Genomic DNA, 21,383 nt, shown 5'->3' with positions numbered 1-21,383 from the left:
CCCTGCAGACTCACCTCGCCGCGCCGCCTGCCACTCGTTTCCCGCGCCTGCTCCAGGTCTCGCAGCAGCGCCAGTACCACCGCGCCGGGCAGCGACTGTACGCACTCTCAGCTGCTCCATACATGCACCTATCATTTCGCAGACTCAAAAACAAATTTAGAAACCAAGCGCAGGATGTTGGGGTTGTTTATAATCTCATTTATGATGGAAGTATGAATGAAAAACTAAAAAACACTAATGCATTTAACCATGACGATTTATTTCAACACAGCAGATATATCTTACTAATTAAGAGCACTTATTTAAAACCATTAATCGCTTGGTAAGCAGTATTAAAGTGCTCCATAAGCCATTTTCTATCAAACAGCCACAATTTAAGAACAAATACACACGCAGAGCTTGAATATCATGTGCTCTATCAAAAATATGGGGCACCAAATACAAATACCACAAACTAAGAGACTAAATCGGCTTATCTGGTGGCAAAGTCTGTTGGTGGTTATCCGGAATGCTCGCCACCCGTAATAGTTAACATGGAATGCGCCTATATCTCTACACACTTGGTTTGTATTGTTTCTACAGGGTGAATTCGTGTACCTCGATGGCACTATAACATTTTGTTGCCTCGTGCCAAAGTCTGCTGCCTTACACCTCAGACATTTGAATATCATGTTATTTCTCCTCATCTTATACTTTCTCGTATAATACTGTCTCCGCCGCATATCTTGGTCTATAGGACTACCGCAAGTAGGATCAAGGTAACCTCTTGAGTCCGGATATGTTATATCGTGCTTAAAGACAGTTCTGTGGTCCAGTGGATATCCTCTTCTTACTAAACGTTTTCTATACGTTGACGCATAGGTGGGGGACATTAGATCCAAACGGTCACGCCGCATGATAGGGTCACGAGTTTTACTCCTATCACCAAATTCAATGGCTTGTCTTACACGTAAATCTTCATCTGCACACATGCGCTGCTTTTCTCTTTCAACGCAAACTTTAGCTAAGCGTGCCTTTCGCTCCAGTGCTTCTGGGGATCCTATAACATAACTACCTTCCACGCAAATGGGTGCAACGGTCTTCTTAGTAACTTTTACCTCTGATTTTCGAGATTCCTTTTCCTTCTTTCTCTTTTTACTTTTCTTTCTTTTGTGTGGTTTATCCTCTTTGTAAGCTTGTATTTCACCTTCATTCCAGTTGTGGTGATCAAAAATTATATTCCGCAGACGCTTTTTCTTAAATGGCTTTTGCTGTTTTGCAATACATGTTTGAACATAAACTTCATTTAATGGCTTCCTACTCTTTCTGCCGCGAGATTTTTTGTAATCGGCATCATCTTTCTTTTTGTTTTTCTTCTTCTTGTGCTTTTTTCTTTTAGCCCCATCTTCACTACTTGTATCAGATTTACTACGCCTTATTTTAATACCACTGATACTACTACTAATCTTGTTTGTTACCCGTGACGCAAAACTTTGAACTTCTGTTTTGCTTAATCTCCCTTTCACTTTACTTTTAAGGTTGTTAAGTTTATTTTTAAATTTGGTGCTGAATTTATCTTTCTTTGCTACATTCGTAGTATCACTAGATGACGTTTTATTTTTCGATTTCTCATCTGAATCATCAGTACTACTTTTATGTTTCTTAGTGCGTTTGTCTGTTTTGCTCGCCTTAACTTTCTTAGGTTTTGGAATTTTCTTAGGTTTGATTTTCTTTTTCGAGGTTTTAACAGCAACTTGACTAGCGCTGACGGTGTTCGGACTCTTATTTTTTGCTTTTCCCTTCGGACTTTTATTTTTAGCTTTTCCCTTTTTAGTTGGCGTATCATCAAGATCTTTTGTTTTAATTTGTGCTGCCATGACACTCGGCTGCAGCTTGACGAGGCAGGGGTCGCAGTGCGCGGAGCCCCGGGCCCGCGGCAGCTGCGCCTGCAGAGACCGCGCGTAGTCCGCTCGTGAAGCGTGCTCCTTGGCCAGGGACGCGATCAACTCCCGCTCCTTCTGCACCAAGTGGAGATGATCTTCGCGCTCAACCCTCGAAACTCGGTCGCGGAACCTCGAAGACCTAAAATTCTTCCCAAACGTCGGGTCACAGCGACACGGAAACCTAGTCGTACCCGCTGTATCTGTTAAATAAGTATTTCTTCGTCTCATCGCTTTACATTTCTTCGAGCATACTGGGCCTGCGTTCTTTCGTAAGAATCTAGATCTAGTATTGAATGCGGACTTGGCCCAGGCCCGACGCACTGTGCTCTTGCATTGGCACTGGTCCCTTCTGCAGGTGCACCCTTCAATGTACCTGAAAGGATACGACACGAACCAGCAAACTGCTGCAACTGCTAAACAAGGAGACCACAGACATAATAGCCACAATTTAAGGCACCGCTTCAGTGACATCTTGTATAAGTTTTTAGGAAAGCAGTCGCATTTCTCCTTGTCTTGCCCCGGTACTTTTGCACATGTACCTTGAGGTCTTCGGAGGACCACCTGAAAACAACGAAGTTCTTACAATAGATTGTGATTCATGGTTAAAAGATACATACTCAATGTGACTGTTAATATAAGCATGAATCACAATCTATTGTACTGGATGGAATGATTCTAACTATTACGAGTAACGCTCGTTGCAGCCCTGCAACTGACTTATCAACTGTACCTCACACAATAATATACCTACATACGTTGAGAACAGCATGGCCACAGCAACAGCTGACAGAAAAAAATAACGTTACTTACCCCTTTCCTTTTCCCGCGCGCTTGCGGAGTGCACTTGGCGACGGTCGTGCGAGAGCGTGCCGGCAGCCGCATCGCTGCCGGTCCCTTGTCCTGAGGAAACTGCACCGTCCTCAGCATCGTGGAGGGCTCGCAACGTAGCACCACCTGCGTCGATGACCTGAACCCCGTGCTGTGGGTCCCATCACTACGGAAACTATTCGTCTTTGATTTTATGACTTCTATCTTTACACCCTTTTCCATCTTTCCATTTTCCTCTTTGTTCTTTTCGTCTAGTTTCAGTTTCATCTCCTCAGTGGAGTAGATTTGCTTAACGGGCTCTAAATCTTGGATGTTGTGTTGGCTTCCCTTTACTGGTCGTCGTGGTGCTTTCTTCCTTCTACTTGTAAATAAAGATCTGCCAGTTATTCTAGGAGATGATTGTTGAAAGAAGAGAACTTTTAATCTCTCACGTCTGTATGGAAACGTAGGGGGTCTTAGATCATCTGAACGTGAATCTCGCGATTTGATTGAGTTGCTGTACATTTCGTTGTATGTTTTCCCAATATCTTTGATATATTTTGCTAAAAATAAATTACATAATGAAAATAACTTATTATAAACCGGTACGTGTAGGTACAGTATACGGTATTGTAAGGAAGGGGTGGAGGCAAATGTTAGCCCATGTCACAGAGTGTTGAATCGCAGTAGAAGATTGTTCAATCGAAGTTTTTCAGCTATAATACTCGTATACCTATGCGTTAGCTGATGCCGACCTAACGATAGCAGAGCAGATGTAGATACTTGGTGAAAATTGTGACCTTTGAAATCACTCACCATCGCCTATATATTTCTTACTCAATCGCCCTCTGGATTTTCTGTAAAGGAATCTTATATTCGATAGAACTTTGCTATCCTGTCGTAGCGTGTGCTCTTTTGGATTTCTGTTGTGTAATTTATATTTGTCTTTATTATCATGCTGTTCAGATATGTGTCCTGAGTATTTTTCGATAGAATTTTGTTTCGTTTGAACAATAGTTTTGTGTAGGACTTCATGTTTATACTCCTGGGTGTACTTTTTGTCCTGAACTGCTGTTTGAGTCTTTGGGAGAGCGTTTTCTTTAAAATTTACCACTCGTAAATTGTGAATATTATTATAATTCTGCTCAGCCTTGTATTTGTTTGGCATAATAATTAATTATAAAAGTTTTATCCCCAAGTACGGTCATGAAAAAACATTTTATTTTCACACGCAAATGATAAAATTGTATAAAATACAAAAAATCTCAGCCAAAAATCTAAAAATAATATCAAAATTGACAAATAAGCATAGATTAGAGAAGTTTACAAAGATTATTAATTTTTTCAGTTATATTGGTCTGTCATGAACCCATGGAAGTAATAAGTAAGTACTTGTAACTCACACCTTGCTCACACCACACCCGCAAAATTTTACTTTACTCGTATTTGTCTTGCGCCCCGTGCTAGACCGTGGAAATGAAGTAAAATTTTGCGGGTGTGGATGTTCATGAGTTTCATGGCAGATGCGATAGTATAGTGAGTGATATAGTCCGACAACGCTAACTTCACAACGGCAACGGGTAAAAGATCAGAGATCACTTAACTACCTATTAGAAAAAATTTGACCGAGAGAACCTACCCGGATAACCTAATGTTCATAGCATCCAAAAAAGCTACTTTACCAAAAATGACTGATGTCTACAAATTGACCTATTAAAACATGAACCTAGGCAGCTTTTTACACTGTATAAACATACAAAGACACATCCTTGTTGAGGAGAGGTGACCGGTCACTGCAGCCACAGGCCCCGAACCAACGCACGCGCAGAGTCGTTCACGCCGCCACACATACCGGACCTCCTTGCGCCTCGCTCAAGCGCGCCAAATTAAAAAAAAAACAAAAACTTTTTAAACAAAGAGGAAACAGACAACGAGGATGGATTAAAGTGATAGTGAAATGAAGAAAAACTTTTAACAAAGTTAGTTTGAGTTATCAAGTTCCAGTTTAGTCACGGATCCCATTGGCAAGGTATATTTTTAGACTCGCGTCCTGCCAGCCTGCATGCTCCGCTGGTTTCGTGCAAAACAGGTTTCCAGTCGCGAAAGTCAAATGTTGAACCCTGTCCGTAGATCAGTCGAAGTATTAATTAAGCTGTTTTATTGTTCGTGTAGAATAATCTGTTTTTTTTTCGGCAGGTGGCGCTGCTTACGTAAACATCTCATTCATAAAGTTCAAAAGTTTTTTACGATTTAAAATAGTAATACCTGATAATCTTATGTGAATTAGTGCTAGAAGTGTTCTCTGTTTCATAAATCTTCACTGAAAGTGTTATCTTGGAAATCCTGTGAGTACTTTTTCAATAACAAGTGAAAAAAGGCAAATAAACATACTTTTAAATTTTGCCGCCAACTTACTGCTGAAAAGTGTTATTGTTCCAATAAAAGTGATACGAAGTGGCCAATAATAACTTTTAACACGTCATCAAGAAATTATATCAATAGAAAAAGGCCTACAAATCCATAAACATTTTCTCAATTAGTTGTTTACATAATTCAAATTCAAACGATCTTTTCGCCAAACCATCAGAGCCACAGTGGCAACTTTTTGAACCACATCTAAAGATATTCTCAACCAAACGCAAGTTCGATTTATCACAAAGTGGTTCGACTTTGCGCCAATAGAGGGCAGTTTAATCACATTATTATTAAAAACGACAGAAGTTTCATACTTTCTCACATAGAGGTCGCTACTGGTATAGTATCGACGAGAAATGGATTGTAATAAATGCACAAAACCTATACGAGCGGAGGATCTAATAAAATGCGCTCAATGTCTATTCGTCTATCATTTCCTATGCGGTGGTATGACAGAAGGCGATTTTAAGAAGACTAGGACTATAACTAAGTCTAAATGGAAATGCGCGTCCTGTAAAATGAAACCATCCACCAGCAGCGCTACTGGGAATACCCAACAATCTCCAACTGAAAATGACAACCGAAAGCCACCCCCCTCACCGCTGAAAGATAACATCACTTCAATTGAAACCCGCCTGATGGACTACATAGGACAAAAATTCGATGCCTTGTCTGTTAATTTGGCTGATTTTAAGTCCTCAGTTAACAGCCAATTAGAAACCCTATCAAACACAGTAGCGACTTTTGAACAACGCATACGACAGCTAGAGTTCAAAACAACGGAGTTATCAAAGCAAAATGAAGAAAACCCTGAAATTACATCGCTGAACAACACTATATCCTCGCTACATGAGCAGCTGAACGCACAAGACCAGTTCTCACTTCGCAACGAACTCGAGATATCTGGTATAACCGAAGCAGAAAACGAGAATCTCTGCCACATTATCGCAACTACCGCTCAAAAAATAGGAGTTAAAATTAGCGAAGACGATATTGATATGATCAACCGCGTAGGTACCAGACACGATACAAATAACCAACCGTCAACCACTCAGTCACGCCCAATCGTAGTAAGGTTCATTCGCAACTCCAAGAGGAATGAAATGATCAACGCCCGCCGAGTCAGAAGAAACCTATCGACGACTGACATCGATCTGAAAGGTCCTCAAAATACGATTTACTTTAACGAGAGGCTGACCAAAACAAACCGGAAGCTTTTTCGAGACGCCAGAATGCGCGCCAAAGAGTTCGGGTACCGATACTGTTGGGTCAAAAACGGTCAAATATTCATCAGAAAAGAAGGGCAAAAATACGCAAAGATCATTAGAAATGAAAGAGACCTCAACGAACTTCAATCCGGACAAAGTTTTAAGTAGTAACATGATTTATGATGTTGTTATAATATTGTTTCTATTATCTATAAAATTCAGATCTCATTGTAAATTGTTATGTAATACTAGGTTAATTGAAATGTTCCTACTAACTATAAGCCACAATTACACTCGATTAAATTGTAAGTATAACACAATAATATATCCTATTCTATTTATGATCTTATTTATATATAAATTATCTAAACACACACACAAATTACGTAATATTATCCTCGTATCTATTTTAAAAAACAAGTGCACAAATGACACAAAAATGAAAGCAAAGACGGCCAAGTTTATGCGTGAACAAACTGAATCTCCCACCAACAAATTAAATTTTAACAAATGGCCAACTTAGACATCCTTAATGATAATATTGACGACTCTCTGGTTATTCCTTGTCACGCAATAGACTTACCTGAACTTTGCCATAATCTAATCCCTAATAATTATGATCTTAAAATCCTAACTTTCAACATCCGGAGCCATAACTGTAATCACGACAGCTTTACGATCTTACTGGAACGACTAAACTTTTCATGTGACGTGATAATCCTAACAGAATGTCGGCTAGGGTATAATCCAGTAATCAGATCAATGACGGGATATAGTCACTTCAACACCTACAAATATACTAATCAAAATGGGGGCATTATTATCTATGTTAAAAACCATTTAAACTCCTCAGTTACTGAGTCTGACTTTAGTGATGCTAACTGTTTAAAATTAACTTTACCAAACAATATGATCATAGTGGCTTTATACCGTTCACCATCCATTACTAATATAGATAACTTCCTAGTATCTTTGGATAACGTATTAAACACATCGAAAAACTCAGCTGATATTATTGTTGCAGGTGACATTAATATTAATATTCTGCCTGCATCTGACGACTCTCGTAAATCGGAGTACTTATGTCTAATGGCAGAGCACGGCTTGATACCAGCTATAACGTTACCAACAAGACAAAAATCGTGTATAGATCACATCTTTCTGAAAACGAAACACAATTCACTCGGTATAGTATGCAAATCATCGGTCACCGACCACGATATCTCGTTAGTTGCTTTAAATATTGGATCAAAAATATGTAAATCTAACAAACTTATAAGTAAAATTAACTATTCTGCTGTAACTACTGAATTAAAACACCTTGATTGGACTGATGTAACATCTTCAACAGATGTATCAGAAAGTACCACTATTTTTTCCAATAAACTTGGTGAAATTATCAACAACAACACAACAAAAATCAAGGTAAGTAAATCAAGATCAAATATTAAACCATGGATAACGCCAGGTTTAATTAGATGTATGAAAAATAGAGACAAGCTGCACCTGAAATATCGAAAATATCCAAACGATCCTACTGCACGTTTAATATACTATAGGTACAAAAACTTCTGCGTTGATTTACTACACAGAGTCAAAGCTGATTATGAAAACAGAGAACTAGCCAAACATAAAAAAGACCCAAAAAAGTTGTGGAACACCATCCGTGATATTTGTGAAATATCAAATAGTAAAGCGAATGCATCGAGTGAACTATTCAATAAAACAGAAACCCACAAAGAATCTACTAATAAATGTAACGAATATTTTACTACATTAGGTTCAAAACTAGCAAACTCTATCTTGGATCGCACAAATGAAACGGAGGAACACCTTGCTACTTTAGCATCATCATCACCAAGTTCGGCACAATCATTCTTCATGCAACCTACGGATGAGGTTGAAGTTCTAAGTTATATTCGTCAACTCAAAGAAAATGTTGCACCAGGAATTGATAGCATTAATAACTCACTTGTTAAACTTATCGCACCTTACATCATACAACCTCTCGTACACATATTTAATCTAAGTATCTCCTGTGGTATATTTCCAGATATCTGGAAATTAGCCTCCATCACACCAATTCATAAAGCCGGCAGCAAGGAATCACCTTCGAACTATCGCCCAATAGCTCTCCTTCCAGTCTTTTCTAAGCTTCTAGAAAAAATCGTCAATAGCAGATTGGTAAAATATTTGGAATCGAATAATAAAATTTCTTCCACCCAATTCGGTTTTCGCCATGGCCGATCAACTGAGGATGCAGTATCACTTCTAATCAGTTCAGTGTCTACACACTTAGACAAAGGCAGATGCTGTATCGGTGCCTTTTTAGATCTGGCCAAGGCTTTCGATACGGTATCAATCAAAATTCTCATGAAAAAACTCGAAAACCTTGGCATAAGGGGCATACCACTAGACTGGTTTTTAAGTTACCTCACTGATCGGCGACAACTGGTTAAGATAGAAGACACTTACAGTGAACCCTTACCTATAAAATATGGAGTTCCGCAAGGAAGCATTTTAGGACCCACGCTCTTTATTATATACATAAATGATATTTCATCGGCCTTTCCTCCCTCATCAAATGCAGAAGTTATCTGCTATGCAGATGATACAGCCCTCATCTTTCACGATAATTCCTGGCAATCTGTCCACCTCAAGACTACTAACGGTCTATCACATATATCAAAATGGCTATCTAGAAATTTATTAACTCTAAATTCAGAAAAAACTAAATACCTCTGCTTTCACAAAACAGCCGCTTCCAAACCAGATTCTGACCTAGAAGTAAAAATCCATTCGTGTAATCTCTCAGGTAACTTATGCTCATGTGTCTCAATTGAAAGGGCTCCCTCCATCAAGTACCTCGGCGTAATAATCGACGACAAATTAAACTTCCATAATCATCTACAATCACTAACGGGACGAGCAAGGAAGCTCATAAATATCATGCGTCTTTTAAGAAATGGAGCCACCCTAGAAACGTTAAAACTTGTTTATATAGCACTGTGTCAATCGGTGCTTAGTTATTGTATAAGCTGTTGGGGCGGCGCATGTAAAACAGCACTTATCTCTGTAGAAAGAGCTCAACGCTCGATCTTAAAGGTTATGCTCAAAAAGCCAAGGCGTTTTCCAACAACAGAGTTATACAATCTATGTAATGTTCTCACAATTCGCAAACTTTTCATTCTCAGAGTCATACTATCACAGCATCGTAAAACCATAAATTCAATTAACTATGAAATCATGCTAACTCGTAGAGTATTTAGAGTAGAGCCAGTCACTACTAACACAGTTTTTGGTCAAAGATTCCCTAATTTCCTGCATCCATATATCTACAATAAAGCTGTTAAAGAATGCGAACTACAACTCCTAACAGTGAAAGAAGCTAAGTTTAAAACACAAAATTGGCTAAAAATTATGGATTATAATGATACAGAAGCTATATTGTGCATTATTAAATAAACTCTCGCATTAACAATAAAACAATGCTAACAAGTTTATATTTATTTTTTATTACGTTATTATATTTTTTCACTATCTTTATCATATTTATTTTACTTTTATATATCAATAGTAGTATCTTCATTTTACTTAATGTATATATCATACCCGTATAATTATTTTTAATTAATGAGCCACCTGTCAAGCATTGGTAAATACTTTAGAAATAAACTACTTATCAGACTACTCACGATACAGGCCTAGCCTAGTGTGAGGGTCACTGACTCATTCATAGGAAAAACATCACCAATATTATTATTTCAATTATTTCTATCACTACTATTTGTGAATTACTCAACATTCTTAAGTTTTTTGATATATTTTTTTTTTTTTTAAATAGTTACTATTTAATTTTTAAGTTAAGTACAAATTTTAAGTTCTTAAAAGTTTTAATATTTTTGTTTTATGTTTTAGATGTTTAAATTTTATGTTTTCAAGTTTCTCAGCTTACATTTTTGATTTATTTTAAGTATGGTGTCAATAAAGACTTTTTAATTTAATTTAATTTTAAAATATCGAGATAGCGATCTCACTCAGGCTTCGAGATCGGAAGACGCCGAACTCTAGAGTGGCTAGAACAAAATGAATGCGTTTGTAATAATTCTATTGAAATTTACTAGGTTCCTAGCATTTTTTATTTGCCATTATATTTCACCAGTTTCAGGCAGGCCATAACCATTACCTACATACAGTATTTACTTGATTATGAATAGGCAGCATTGTTTCCTTATCTTGCTCTACATTTTCTTTCCTAGGTATTTGGCCTGTCGAGATAAAGAAAATGGGCCGACGTGCCGCAAACTAAATAAAACCTAATTATTTTCAGATACACCTTTTCTGATCTACATGACGTGAAATGGCGTATCTCAAGATACTATCAGCGATGACCATCATAACATTAGGTAAGTCTTTAAGAAAAATGTCATCTCAGGTCTCAGACTTCTTCTTGTTATAAGTTGCCGGTAATAAAGTAATAAATACTGCATTTAGTCGTTTATCACCGTGGAATGGATTAGCCAGTCTGATTGTTGTCAGATGCTGACTGCTAAGGCTTCCCCATCTGAGAATAAATAACCTTACCTAATCAGTATTTTTCAGGGGTAGTTAATATAATCTTTTAGTTCCTACAGAACTTACGCTACACTCATACAATACTTACTTACAACTTATAAATACAATGCTCTCAGATGTTCCTAGGAAAAATAAAGCTAAATAAATATAGAGATTCATTCATGTGGGAAATAATAGTAAACTTGTGATGTCACAGATGATTAACAAATACGTGTGTAACCTACTACTGTGCCCGTGCCTACTACCAACTGTTGAGATACCTACCTGCCTAGTTACATGTATATTGTATAATCAACAGATTTAATAGATTTTTTTATGAGTCACGTTTCCCTAGCTTGTGTGCTGCTAGTGTACTGGTAGCAATATGTACAATTCGAGGTCGGGGTAAAATTCATTTGCCTTATTAATTAATATCCACAAAGACCGATACTCATAATCGTACATATACCTACATTATTGGGGATACTGAAGCTCTAGCGGGAGGGAACCGTGAGTTATTTTAATAGGTACTTCAAAAAGAAATTTAAAAAAAAAACATAAAAAGCTTAATTGCACTTGTAATTGCTAAATCTAACCTAACCCAACCGGAATAAAATCCAGGACTGGCTGTAAAGTACCTACCTTACTAACATAATTTTTCAACGAACGCGAATTAAATTACAATCAAACAAAGTTGCAAGCTTGCAAGTTCTCGCAACGAGAGTAATAAAGTCTCAGTGAGGTACGCGGAAGGCTGAATGCGGTCTTCCGGCAGATGTGAGGGCAGAGGGCTGCGTGGAAGGCAACACGGGAAGCCAGTTAGATACCCGCCACATTGTTGTCATTACACACCGGAGGTTTTATATGGCGATACTTAATGAGTTAGGCATTGTCTCAATGCAGAGGTATTTTGTGATATCGTAGTGAAACTAGTGAACCGTTTAGAATTAATACAGACGTGAGAGTTTAACAGGGTATGCTTAGATCATATGAAGATGGCAATACTTACATGTTTTGTCAAATTAAGCACTTTTTATCGATTGAGAAGCAACAGGCTAACAGGCTCAACTGGCCATCAACATCAACCATGCAATTAAGGCCATCATGAAGGAATCGAACGAACAGCCTCCAATATATGTACTTATGTGTTTTTTGCTTAGTTAGATGCCATTAACATTATAATCGTAGATAAACTTATGTACTTAGATACTACCGATACTAATTGGTTAAATACTGGTTAAAAATCCTAGTATGTACCTACTGGTTCAGTAGCCATGAGTAGTACCTAGTGACTCTGTAGTAAGGTGAGTAATACACGGAAAGCCTTATGAGTAAACATTAAATTTTATCACGTCATAAAGATTTAAAGCGAAATCGTCAGTAACTCGTTTTAAATATATTAAGATAAAGAGTGATGACTAGATATCTATACCTACTTACCTAAGCCATAGACTATAGCAACTATAGGCATTATCTCTGTTCAAATTGAATGAATGAAAATGAAGGTGGGTTTTCAAACAGGTGAGGCAAGACATTGAAAAAACGACGTAGGTAGTTAGGCTAGCGAAGTATGATAAAAACTCTAAAGTATTGGTTTTTATAAAGTGTTTACATAATTAGTCGCCTCGCTACGAACACACACACACACACACACTGACACATCCAGATAAGACACGCAATTAGTGTAACCTATATTGCTCGGAAAAACTCTGATTTTATGACTGTGCCATATAAATCATATACCTACATACTTAAAGACTAGTATAGGATGCCTAGATATAATATAGGTACCTACCTTTTACCTACATCAGCTAACGGTTTATATGATAATGTACCGTATGGTATGTACTTGTAAAAGTTTAAATAATGAAAGTTTTCCTAAATCGAATTCATACATTTTCGTAATAATAAACAAGTTTTTTTTTAATTTTCTGCATTTCTTACGCCCTACATAGGTACAAAAGAGGATGCCTATACTTATCTAGATCTAGCTCACTGCTCCTGTCCAGTCAGTAAGCACTTGAGGCTCGAGGGCATCCTAAATCCTACGCACACTTATTTCCGTTGATCAGTACAATCAATGTTGTTTCTCCAACATTCAATTGAGGTAAGCCGGTTACATTCTTTATCGGCAACAATGAATCACCATTCATCTCGCGAAGCTTTTGATCCGACGGTGTAAATTTATCCGGACTTGGGGTCACTCTATATGACGAAGAATGAAGTTTCTGAACGCTGCTGCGCGAGCTACGACTCTATCGATTTTCGTCAGTATAGAGTAACCCTTCTGACTTGTACAACCGTTAAGCGTACTTAAATAATCAGACGAACTGCGACCCACTAATTCAAGTGTTGACTCACGCCAATCCCATGTGTACTTATGTACGTACCTGCATCGGTACATTGGGAAGTGTTTTCGCTCATTAGAGAAAGAATTTCTGAGGTTCATCAATATTAGTTTTATGCATAAGCACGCGTACCTTAGCCCTTTTTATGACTAACAGAGAAGGTTTATGCATTGTGTGTGGCACACACATACTTCATTATAATTAACAGCATTGGTAACAATTGTTTTTTTAACCTATAAAATAGCTCTCTTACTATGTCGAAGAAAAGATGATTGATTTGATTCTCACTATCTTCACTTCTTAGGTGTATTATTATTATGGATATAAGTTAAAACATAACACAAATAACTATAAGGTCCACCGTCTCTTCACAGGAGCACTAATATGCCATGCACAAGGCGTGCAGGCAACATCGCCGCCGCCGTCGCCAAGCTTACCCCAAGAGGTGGAGGACAACAGCCGCTACAAGACCTTGGAGGCCAACGCAACACTGATGAAACTCCTCGTCAATAACAAGGATGGAGTCAGCAGGTAATGTTTTTAGCTATCATCATCATCATCATCAGCCCAAAACGGTCCATCAGTGACCATGGCCTCGCCCCTGGAGCGCCACAACACTCGGTCCAGTCACATCCAGCCAATACCGCCTACCCGTCTAAGGTCATCGATCTAGTCGAGTCAGGGGGCGTCCCACGTTACGCTTGGCAGTTTTTGTTCGTGGTCTCCACTCGAGGAAACGTTCTCGATTCGGATTAAATTATGGCTGGCCCAATGGTCTCTTCATAGATTTTATTGCATTAAGCTATCTACATGTAAGAATATGCACTAGCGGCGATAAACCTCTACAGGCCGAACATTGACTACTACATATGTAGGATCGGTTAACAAAAGGCTATGATGATGATCCTAATGCCTCAGATACACAGGTGGCCCACGTAGCGCCTTCTGTTATCTGCGCTAGAATGCTATTAATTACGAATTACGATGTTATGTTCATCAATCATCTGTGACACATCATAATGCATCATGTGATGACTGAAGCTTAGGTCTTAGATAGTAAATATACTTAGATACTTCCTCGATTTGATTCAGTAAAACATATTGATTATTTGTAAAACACCTAGTAGGTCTAGAAAAATAGAAATCTACCCGTTATTGAAAGGAGTAAAGCCTGAAGCTAGTTATTATACGAAAGCGCACCGATAAAACGTTGCGCATTTAATCCGAAGAGAAATCTGCCTACATAGCGGCAGCTGCGCCATATTTGCATACATTGATAAACCTTTTACTATCACATGCAAATCTTACCCAGTAGCGGATTTATCGTAAGTTCGCAATGTGAGATAAGCATTTATGTACGAACAGTAAAGTTAAATTTAATTATTATCTTGTAGACTACATAGTAGATATTTATAATTATAATACATAAGTATATAATTAAGTAGACACGTGTATTTAGGATTTACGTGACGTGAGTTAGGTAATCAATAAAATGTATAGACCCTTTTTCTGGTAAAACTCATATCTAAAGTTTGTATTATGCTTTTTTTACAGCAACTGGTTACTGGCTAAATAAAACGGACGGAAGGCCAGATGGTCACCGCAGCCAGATTATATTTAAATTGGAGCGTTATTGTTTTTTTGCCAGGGTCCGAAAAAAATGTGCAACTGTGTGTGTAGGATATAATCTTATAAGTATATCGATATAACTCCTAACAAGTGTAGATATTGAGGCCAATCATACTTGGAGGCGGCTTGGTTATCACCTGCATCCTACTAGTTGGAAGTATGGGTTTTGTTAGTCTTTCGCGGGTCAACGGATGTAGAAATTTTGATGAAATTTGGTATGTAAGAAGAGGCACGCGAAGCGGAGCTCTCGGGCAACAGATAACTGTCATAGTCGAACGGGTCCTCCCATGCACCTGAAGATGATATACATACCTGAATGATGAATATCATCATAATCATCAGCCTATACCAGTTTTCCGCATCCAATCATTACAAGCCACCTTTCGCAAGTCGTCACCCATCTAGCCGGAGGGCGTCCTACACTTCGTTTGCCTAGTCGCTGTCTCCACTCCAGATACCTATGAATGTATAATATTTCTAATTCGCAGATCAGAAGTGTTCGACATGCTGCACTCTCGCGATGACGTGGAGAGCCACATGGACCTGCCCACCTTCCCTGATGACTCTGAAGACGCCCGCGTCGTCATACCGCCAGTCCCGGACTTACAAGCTGAACTTTTACAAGGTAGGAGTTTCATTGTAGCAAGATACCTTCGATTTAATTTTTCCTTTAATTCCTTTTAAGATACGTGTATCTTCGGCTTTTCAATCCCTTCCCGTCTGATATAAATCGACGGGTATTACGAAAAGTACTTATTTATCTTTGTGTATTTGTGTTGAATTTTTAAGTCACTGCTGGTATGTCACATAGGCATGCGACTGCGGCTATTATAAACTGGTCAGCTCAGCTGTTGAATGATAGCGGATATAGCGTGTGAAAAAGTAGAATAATTTACATGATCCATATTTCTTAAAACCCTCCTTCATGCCCCCAGGTGCCCCCGCTGATGACGTCACCCACGAGACTGACATAGACCAGGATATCGAGCAGCCACCGGTGGGGCTGGCCGCGGGAGTCATGGTCCTCATCACCGTCAGCATAGTCTGTCTCGCTTATACCTCCTTCATCGTGTGGAGACGGATAGAGTTGTGAGTGTTGCGCTTGAAGTGTTGTTTCAGAGAAGTCTAGGTCTTGTGTTTGTCGGCAACACCACCACGATAAGAAGAGGAAGAGTAAGATGGTGGCATGGTCGAGGTACCGTCGTAGGCGCGTGGCGAAAATAATAGATTATCCTGTTTTCTCCTATTCTGGTGAATTAAGGCCGAGTAACGTGTAACAGTTTGCCTACTGGGGACACAGCCTAAATGGTTTAAGCAGACTATGGCACAACTTATATGTCCTGTTTTAATATCGAATCGACTACGGAATATCAAATTATATACCTATTACGATTTATGTCCAAGAATTAAAGTCAACAAACTATGTATCAATCTAATAACTATAAAAAATGGGTTGTAACTGTTGAACATAAAAATCTTTAGCGTAGAGCCAAGCTCGTTAATAAATCTTAATATTGAGAAAATACGTGTTTCTGGCATTAAGAAATGCGCTTTCCTAGGCTATTTAAACTTATGGAAGACATAGTAAGTGGTTAGGTTAAGTCGTAAAGCGTTATGAATGAATATGGGGTCCAGAGAAGAGTAGCGTTATTTATCACATAAGTTACTGTTTCACGAATACGATCATGGTATCGCTACCTCTAATACAACGCGGTAAGGGCGCGTTTAGCGAGACTCGTCAGTGGGGCTTCCTCGCGTGAAGTATCTTCAGCGAGGGTCCGGTTTGAAACCCGATAGGGGCCGCGGGAGCTCAAGCGTAGGAAGTGGTCGAGACGGGAGATAAAAGAAAAACGTTAAGGTTTTATGCATCTGCATAAAGCGGCTTTGATACGAAATAAATGAGATGTTTTTATTTGTCGTAAAAAACAACTGTTTTCTGCTGTCAAACAGGTAGCTCTTGCATCTCTTGCATAAACAAGATACGATTTGAGGCCGAAGTCACGTGCTACGGCAAATGTTTTATACTATTATTTCAGTCGTGCGAGTACATTTTGCGAATTGTTCCAATAACGGCAGACACCTAACTTCCTAACTAGGATCTACATACAATAAAATGTAGATACCTACACAAATGAATAGAAACACAAAGTGCCCATCACACGAATATTTGACGGGTGGGATTCGAACTCGCGGCCTCGTGCTGAGGAAGCAGACTCACTACCGCCTGAGCTATAGTGACATTACGCCTTCGTATGTCTTAGGACTTTAAAAAATAATTTATAATTGTGTAATTATTTTTGTTCTACTGCTTCTTTAGCATAGTTATTACATAGATTTTACATAGATTCATACTTAATATTAAATACCTCTAATAATTTGTTTCAGGAAACGTAACGGGCTCAAGCACGAACTACTGAGAAATGAAGAAAACATAGCAGAAACAAGGATAGAAGTGAGTGCATATTTCAATGTACCCAATATTTAGGTACTTACACTGAGTTGCAGAAAGGATCTTTAAGTTAATGTCGGCATTAAATGTATTGTTGCCTTGCTTTGACAGTATACGGACAGAAAGAGACATACATAGATTTAATGTCCACATTAGCTTAAAGTCCCTTTCTGCAACTCGGCATTAGTTGTTTTAATTCCTACGGGGAACCTTAGTCACAATTTCTAAGCAATAATACCTAAAAGATTTATTGTTTTTTGCAGCTTTGATCGGCAGTAAACGCTCATGAAGCTCTGTGGCCTACAACAATAAACTACATCCATAAATCATATCATACAAATGCATCGTAGCCGTTTACCTAAGTGAAGGAACCACTACTTAACTAGGACCTTGAAAGGCTGACGAAAACAGTAGAGTTAGGATTATTTAAGTTTAAGCACTAGGCACCTAGGCATTATCGGCAGTGAGTATTTAAGTTTAGAGTCTATCTTTTCAAGAGTATCCCTAGAGTTTATTTAAAATGCGTAAAATCGCTAGATCTGAAATATTTATTTTGTAAGTAAGTGCCAAATTGGCACATCCCCGGCATATCATAGGCATTTGTATTTATTATCATTAGTTTACTTATTTGTTTTGCCATGTTTATTATTAGTAATATAATTATTTATTAAAATAAGAATGCTAGGTGTGTAGTTCAACATGGTTTAGTGGGATGTTGAACGGTGGTTCTCACACTGCCCTGCATCCAGCCCCGTCTTGCGTGTCCAAACGTTGCTTGTAAAACGTTGTTGTTGTATCTCCGTTTGAATAGAAAACACGCACAGTCCAACACACTGAAAACGTATCTATGTGTGTTCACATGTTCATACAATTTAGTTCATCAAAAATTAGCATGATACGCAGTGTTTTAATAGCCTTAGGGCGCCTTCAAATTAGTCGCTAAGTGTCGCGCGACTGCAGCGCTGCTGCAGCGCTGCAGCCGCGCTGCTGTCAAAATCCATATAAATTATTAACGCGCGACTGCAGCGCTGCTGCGGCGCTGCAGTCGCGCATCTTTTAAATTACAAAATTTATATGGATTTTGACAGCAGCGCGGCTGCAGCGCTGCAGCAGCGCTGCAGTCGCGCGACACTTAGCGACTAATTTGAAGGCGCCCTAAGTCATTATAAAAATACTGATGTGTACGTAGTCAAATGTTGCAGTCATATTATCGCGAAAAAGTTATGGTAGAATGCCAGTATCTAGCTAAATAATATTTTACTTTAATATTTGTACCATGAGTCCCTACATTTTCATAACAAATAGGTATCATAAGCAATTACTAACGGAAATACAAAACATTACCTTAGGTACATATACATATATCTTAAAGACTGATAAGATTTGAGAGTATGACCACAATGAGTTTTTTTTACTGAAATTTCAATCAACTAGGTAGGTACTTACCTTATTTTAAGTGTAAAAGTGCCATTACATTTTCTTTAAAATTGGTTATGTTATTTTATGTACTCTTAGACCATGAATGTAGTACTTATCTTTGCAAAGTCATATAACTTCAAATATCTGTGATTTATTGATTAGATTAAGCTAAGTGTAAGAATTTGAGAACTGATAAATTTCTTAATTTCTTTCAAATGATTTTTATTTTAACCCTGTATCTAGTACTATTTTAACTTAACAATCCGATTTAACTTTTTCAACAGTAAAACAATATTAAATAGAAATAAACATACTACAATAATACAAACTATAATATTATGTATACAAATATTAAATAAAAAAATGCTTTTACGTAGATCAGAAGGCAAGTTTGCTATAATATGTATAAATAAATATAAAATATCAAAGTTATTACTTAAATAGTTACATACATATCACTATTCATCACTACTGGTTTGATCAGGGGGGAGTTCATCACTTCTTTTCCTTGTGTCTAACCACCACGGGCCCGACGTTGTCTCTGGTCTCTTTGTTCAGGTTTCCATGAGAGCCGTCACAGTATGGCCACTGCAAAAAAAAAAACTTTTAGAATTTGCCTATTTATTAAAACATTGTTGTTTTTTCAATGCATGCAGGAAATTTTTTATTAAAGTTTTAAATCTAATTTGCTAAGCTTTGTTTTGATATTTTATGCCTAATTTTGTTTGAAAACAAATAAAGTTTTGGTTTCAAACTACATATTTCTAATGATAAGGCTGACAAGCAGATTACTTCATGCTATTTGAGAATAATCAAACTAGTTGCATAATAAAATTAGAATTAAGCCATTCCATATTAAATTAAATCATGTTTCTAGTTTTTTTCCTGTATGTAATAAAATATTTATATTGTTAACTACAAAAAAAATAATAGATTTGGTGTCATATTATAATGTTTATCATAATGCATACAATAAACATGTAGTTTGAACAAGCCAGTGAGTGCACATTTATCTAACATGGAGATAAACACTGTGTCAAGGCTCCCCCTTCCCTTCACTCAACACTTCAAGCAGCCACTTTAATTGCAAACAAATGACATTGAATTGAATTTCTTTTATCATTTATTACATAATGAATGGCTAATGACAGGCTAGGCATTACGGAGTATCAGAGTTTGATCTAATAGAATTTGAAGTCTCAGCTGTATGTTAAGATTGTTACTCCAACAACAACAAACATTATGAAGATATAAATATTTACTTACATTTTTGCTTCTCCAGCACCTGCATAGTGAAGCCTTGTCAGTGATATCTTCAATGTCTATGAAATCCACCACTTTTGGTATTTCTTTCCTTATGTCAGGGTTGACCTTGCCATTCTCTCGGGCCTTCTTAATGGTTTGATACGATACATAGGAGATGCCGCCCAGCACAGCCGTGGGGGGAATGAGAGCCAGCCAGTCTCGCACTGTCAACGAAATATTTATTATTATTCATGTTGGTGTAACATAACCAAAAAATAAATACGATCTTGATTAAATTCGAAAATGGTTGGTAGGTGATCTTTAATGGCCTAGTCTATATCGTTAAGGTTATTAGAAGTCAAGTGAAATCTTACCTCCAAGACGGAACCATCCTCCGATAGAGTCAGGAATAGGCAAACCAGCCAAATAGTTAGGAATTGATACCTTCACTAAATTAGAAACGATCTGCATTTTGATTCAGTACTAACTGAAACAAGTAGAACAAATAAAACTTTAAATCTTGTCCAATCTTACACCAAAATTCCAAAACGTGAACAAGAACAATAATTTCAATGGCATTTGATTGTCAAATTTGACTATTTTTGTCATGACTGTCATGTCAACCAGTCAACTGTCCAAAATGATCCGTTCCGTTCTGTGTTGACTCTCAGAAGGTGGTCCAGGAACCTTTAAGGTAAGTCCTACTCCCTTATCCAACCCCATATCCCCAAAAGGCCGTGGTTTTTAGGGTTCCGTAGCCAAAATGGCAAAAACGGAACCCTTATAGTTTCGTCATGTCCGTCTGTCCGTCTGTCCGTCTGTCCGTCTGTCACAGCCGATTTACTCAGAAACTATAAGTACTACAGTGATGAAATTTGATGGGAATATGTGTTGTATGAACCGCTACAAAAATATGACACTAAATAGTAAAAAAAAGAATTGGGGGTGGGGCCCCCCATACATGTAACTGAGGGATGAAATTTTTTTTTTCGATGTACATACCCGTGTGGGGTATCAATGGAAAGGTCTTTTAAAATGATATAAAGTTTTCTAAAAAACATTTTTCTTAAAGTGAACGGTTTTTGAGATATCAGCTCTCAAAGTCGTAAAAAGTATGTCCCCCCCCCCTCTATTTTTATAACTACGGGGTATAAAATTCTAAAAAAAATTGAGGTGATGCATGCTAATTAACTCTTTCAACGATTTTTGGTTTGATCAAAGTATCTCTTATAGTTTTTGAGATAGGTTGATTTAACTGTAATTTTGGTTAAGTTATTGTGCTTACACTGAAAACGATGTTTGCTGCTACGGAACCCTTTGTGCGCGAGCCCGACTCGCACTTGGCCGGTTTTTAGAGCAAGACTCCTGGACAAACCCTCCACTTCGA

General features: G+C 37.8%; 4 protein-coding genes across 4 annotated transcripts; 2 read left to right on the top strand and 2 right to left on the bottom strand.

The window, feature by feature from the left end:
* Nucleotides 1-240: 240 nt before the first annotated feature.
* LOC105388709 lies at nucleotides 241-4,030 on the bottom strand. The gene is made up of 3 exons (XM_011559662.3): nucleotides 3,546-4,030; nucleotides 2,733-3,292; nucleotides 241-2,483 (listed from the first exon to the last, which is right to left on the bottom strand). The coding sequence occupies exons 1-3, from the start codon at nucleotides 3,895-3,897 to the stop codon at nucleotides 375-377; spliced, it is 3,021 nt and encodes a 1,006-aa protein (XP_011557964.3). The 5' UTR covers nucleotides 3,898-4,030; the 3' UTR covers nucleotides 241-374.
* Nucleotides 4,031-4,509: 479 nt separating this feature from the next.
* Nucleotides 4,510-18,210, top strand: LOC105385953. The gene is made up of 7 exons (XM_011556420.3): nucleotides 4,510-4,758; nucleotides 10,683-10,758; nucleotides 13,629-13,785; nucleotides 15,372-15,508; nucleotides 15,819-15,972; nucleotides 17,269-17,335; nucleotides 17,596-18,210. The coding sequence occupies exons 2-7, from the start codon at nucleotides 10,713-10,715 to the stop codon at nucleotides 17,599-17,601; spliced, it is 567 nt and encodes a 188-aa protein (XP_011554722.3). The 5' UTR covers nucleotides 4,510-4,758; nucleotides 10,683-10,712; the 3' UTR covers nucleotides 17,602-18,210.
* LOC125488969 lies at nucleotides 5,663-6,520 on the top strand. The gene has a single exon (XM_048623096.1). It carries the CDS (start codon nucleotides 5,663-5,665, stop codon nucleotides 6,518-6,520), a length of 858 nt encoding a protein of 285 aa, XP_048479053.1.
* Nucleotides 18,211-18,956: 746 nt separating the features above from the next.
* Nucleotides 18,957-20,579, bottom strand: LOC105388710 (CDGSH iron-sulfur domain-containing protein 2 homolog). Its single transcript, XM_011559663.3, has 3 exons — nucleotides 20,371-20,579; nucleotides 20,018-20,220; nucleotides 18,957-19,339 (listed from the first exon to the last, which is right to left on the bottom strand). The coding sequence occupies exons 1-3, from the start codon at nucleotides 20,465-20,467 to the stop codon at nucleotides 19,247-19,249; spliced, it is 393 nt and encodes a 130-aa protein (XP_011557965.3). The 5' UTR covers nucleotides 20,468-20,579; the 3' UTR covers nucleotides 18,957-19,246.
* Nucleotides 20,580-21,383: the final 804 nt, after the last annotated feature.

This window comes from Plutella xylostella, chromosome 9 (assembly GCF_932276165.1).
Source record: "Plutella xylostella chromosome 9, ilPluXylo3.1, whole genome shotgun sequence".
Lineage (NCBI taxonomy): Eukaryota > Metazoa > Arthropoda > Insecta > Lepidoptera > Plutellidae > Plutella > Plutella xylostella.
This window is presented reverse-complemented; position numbering and strand designations above follow the sequence as displayed.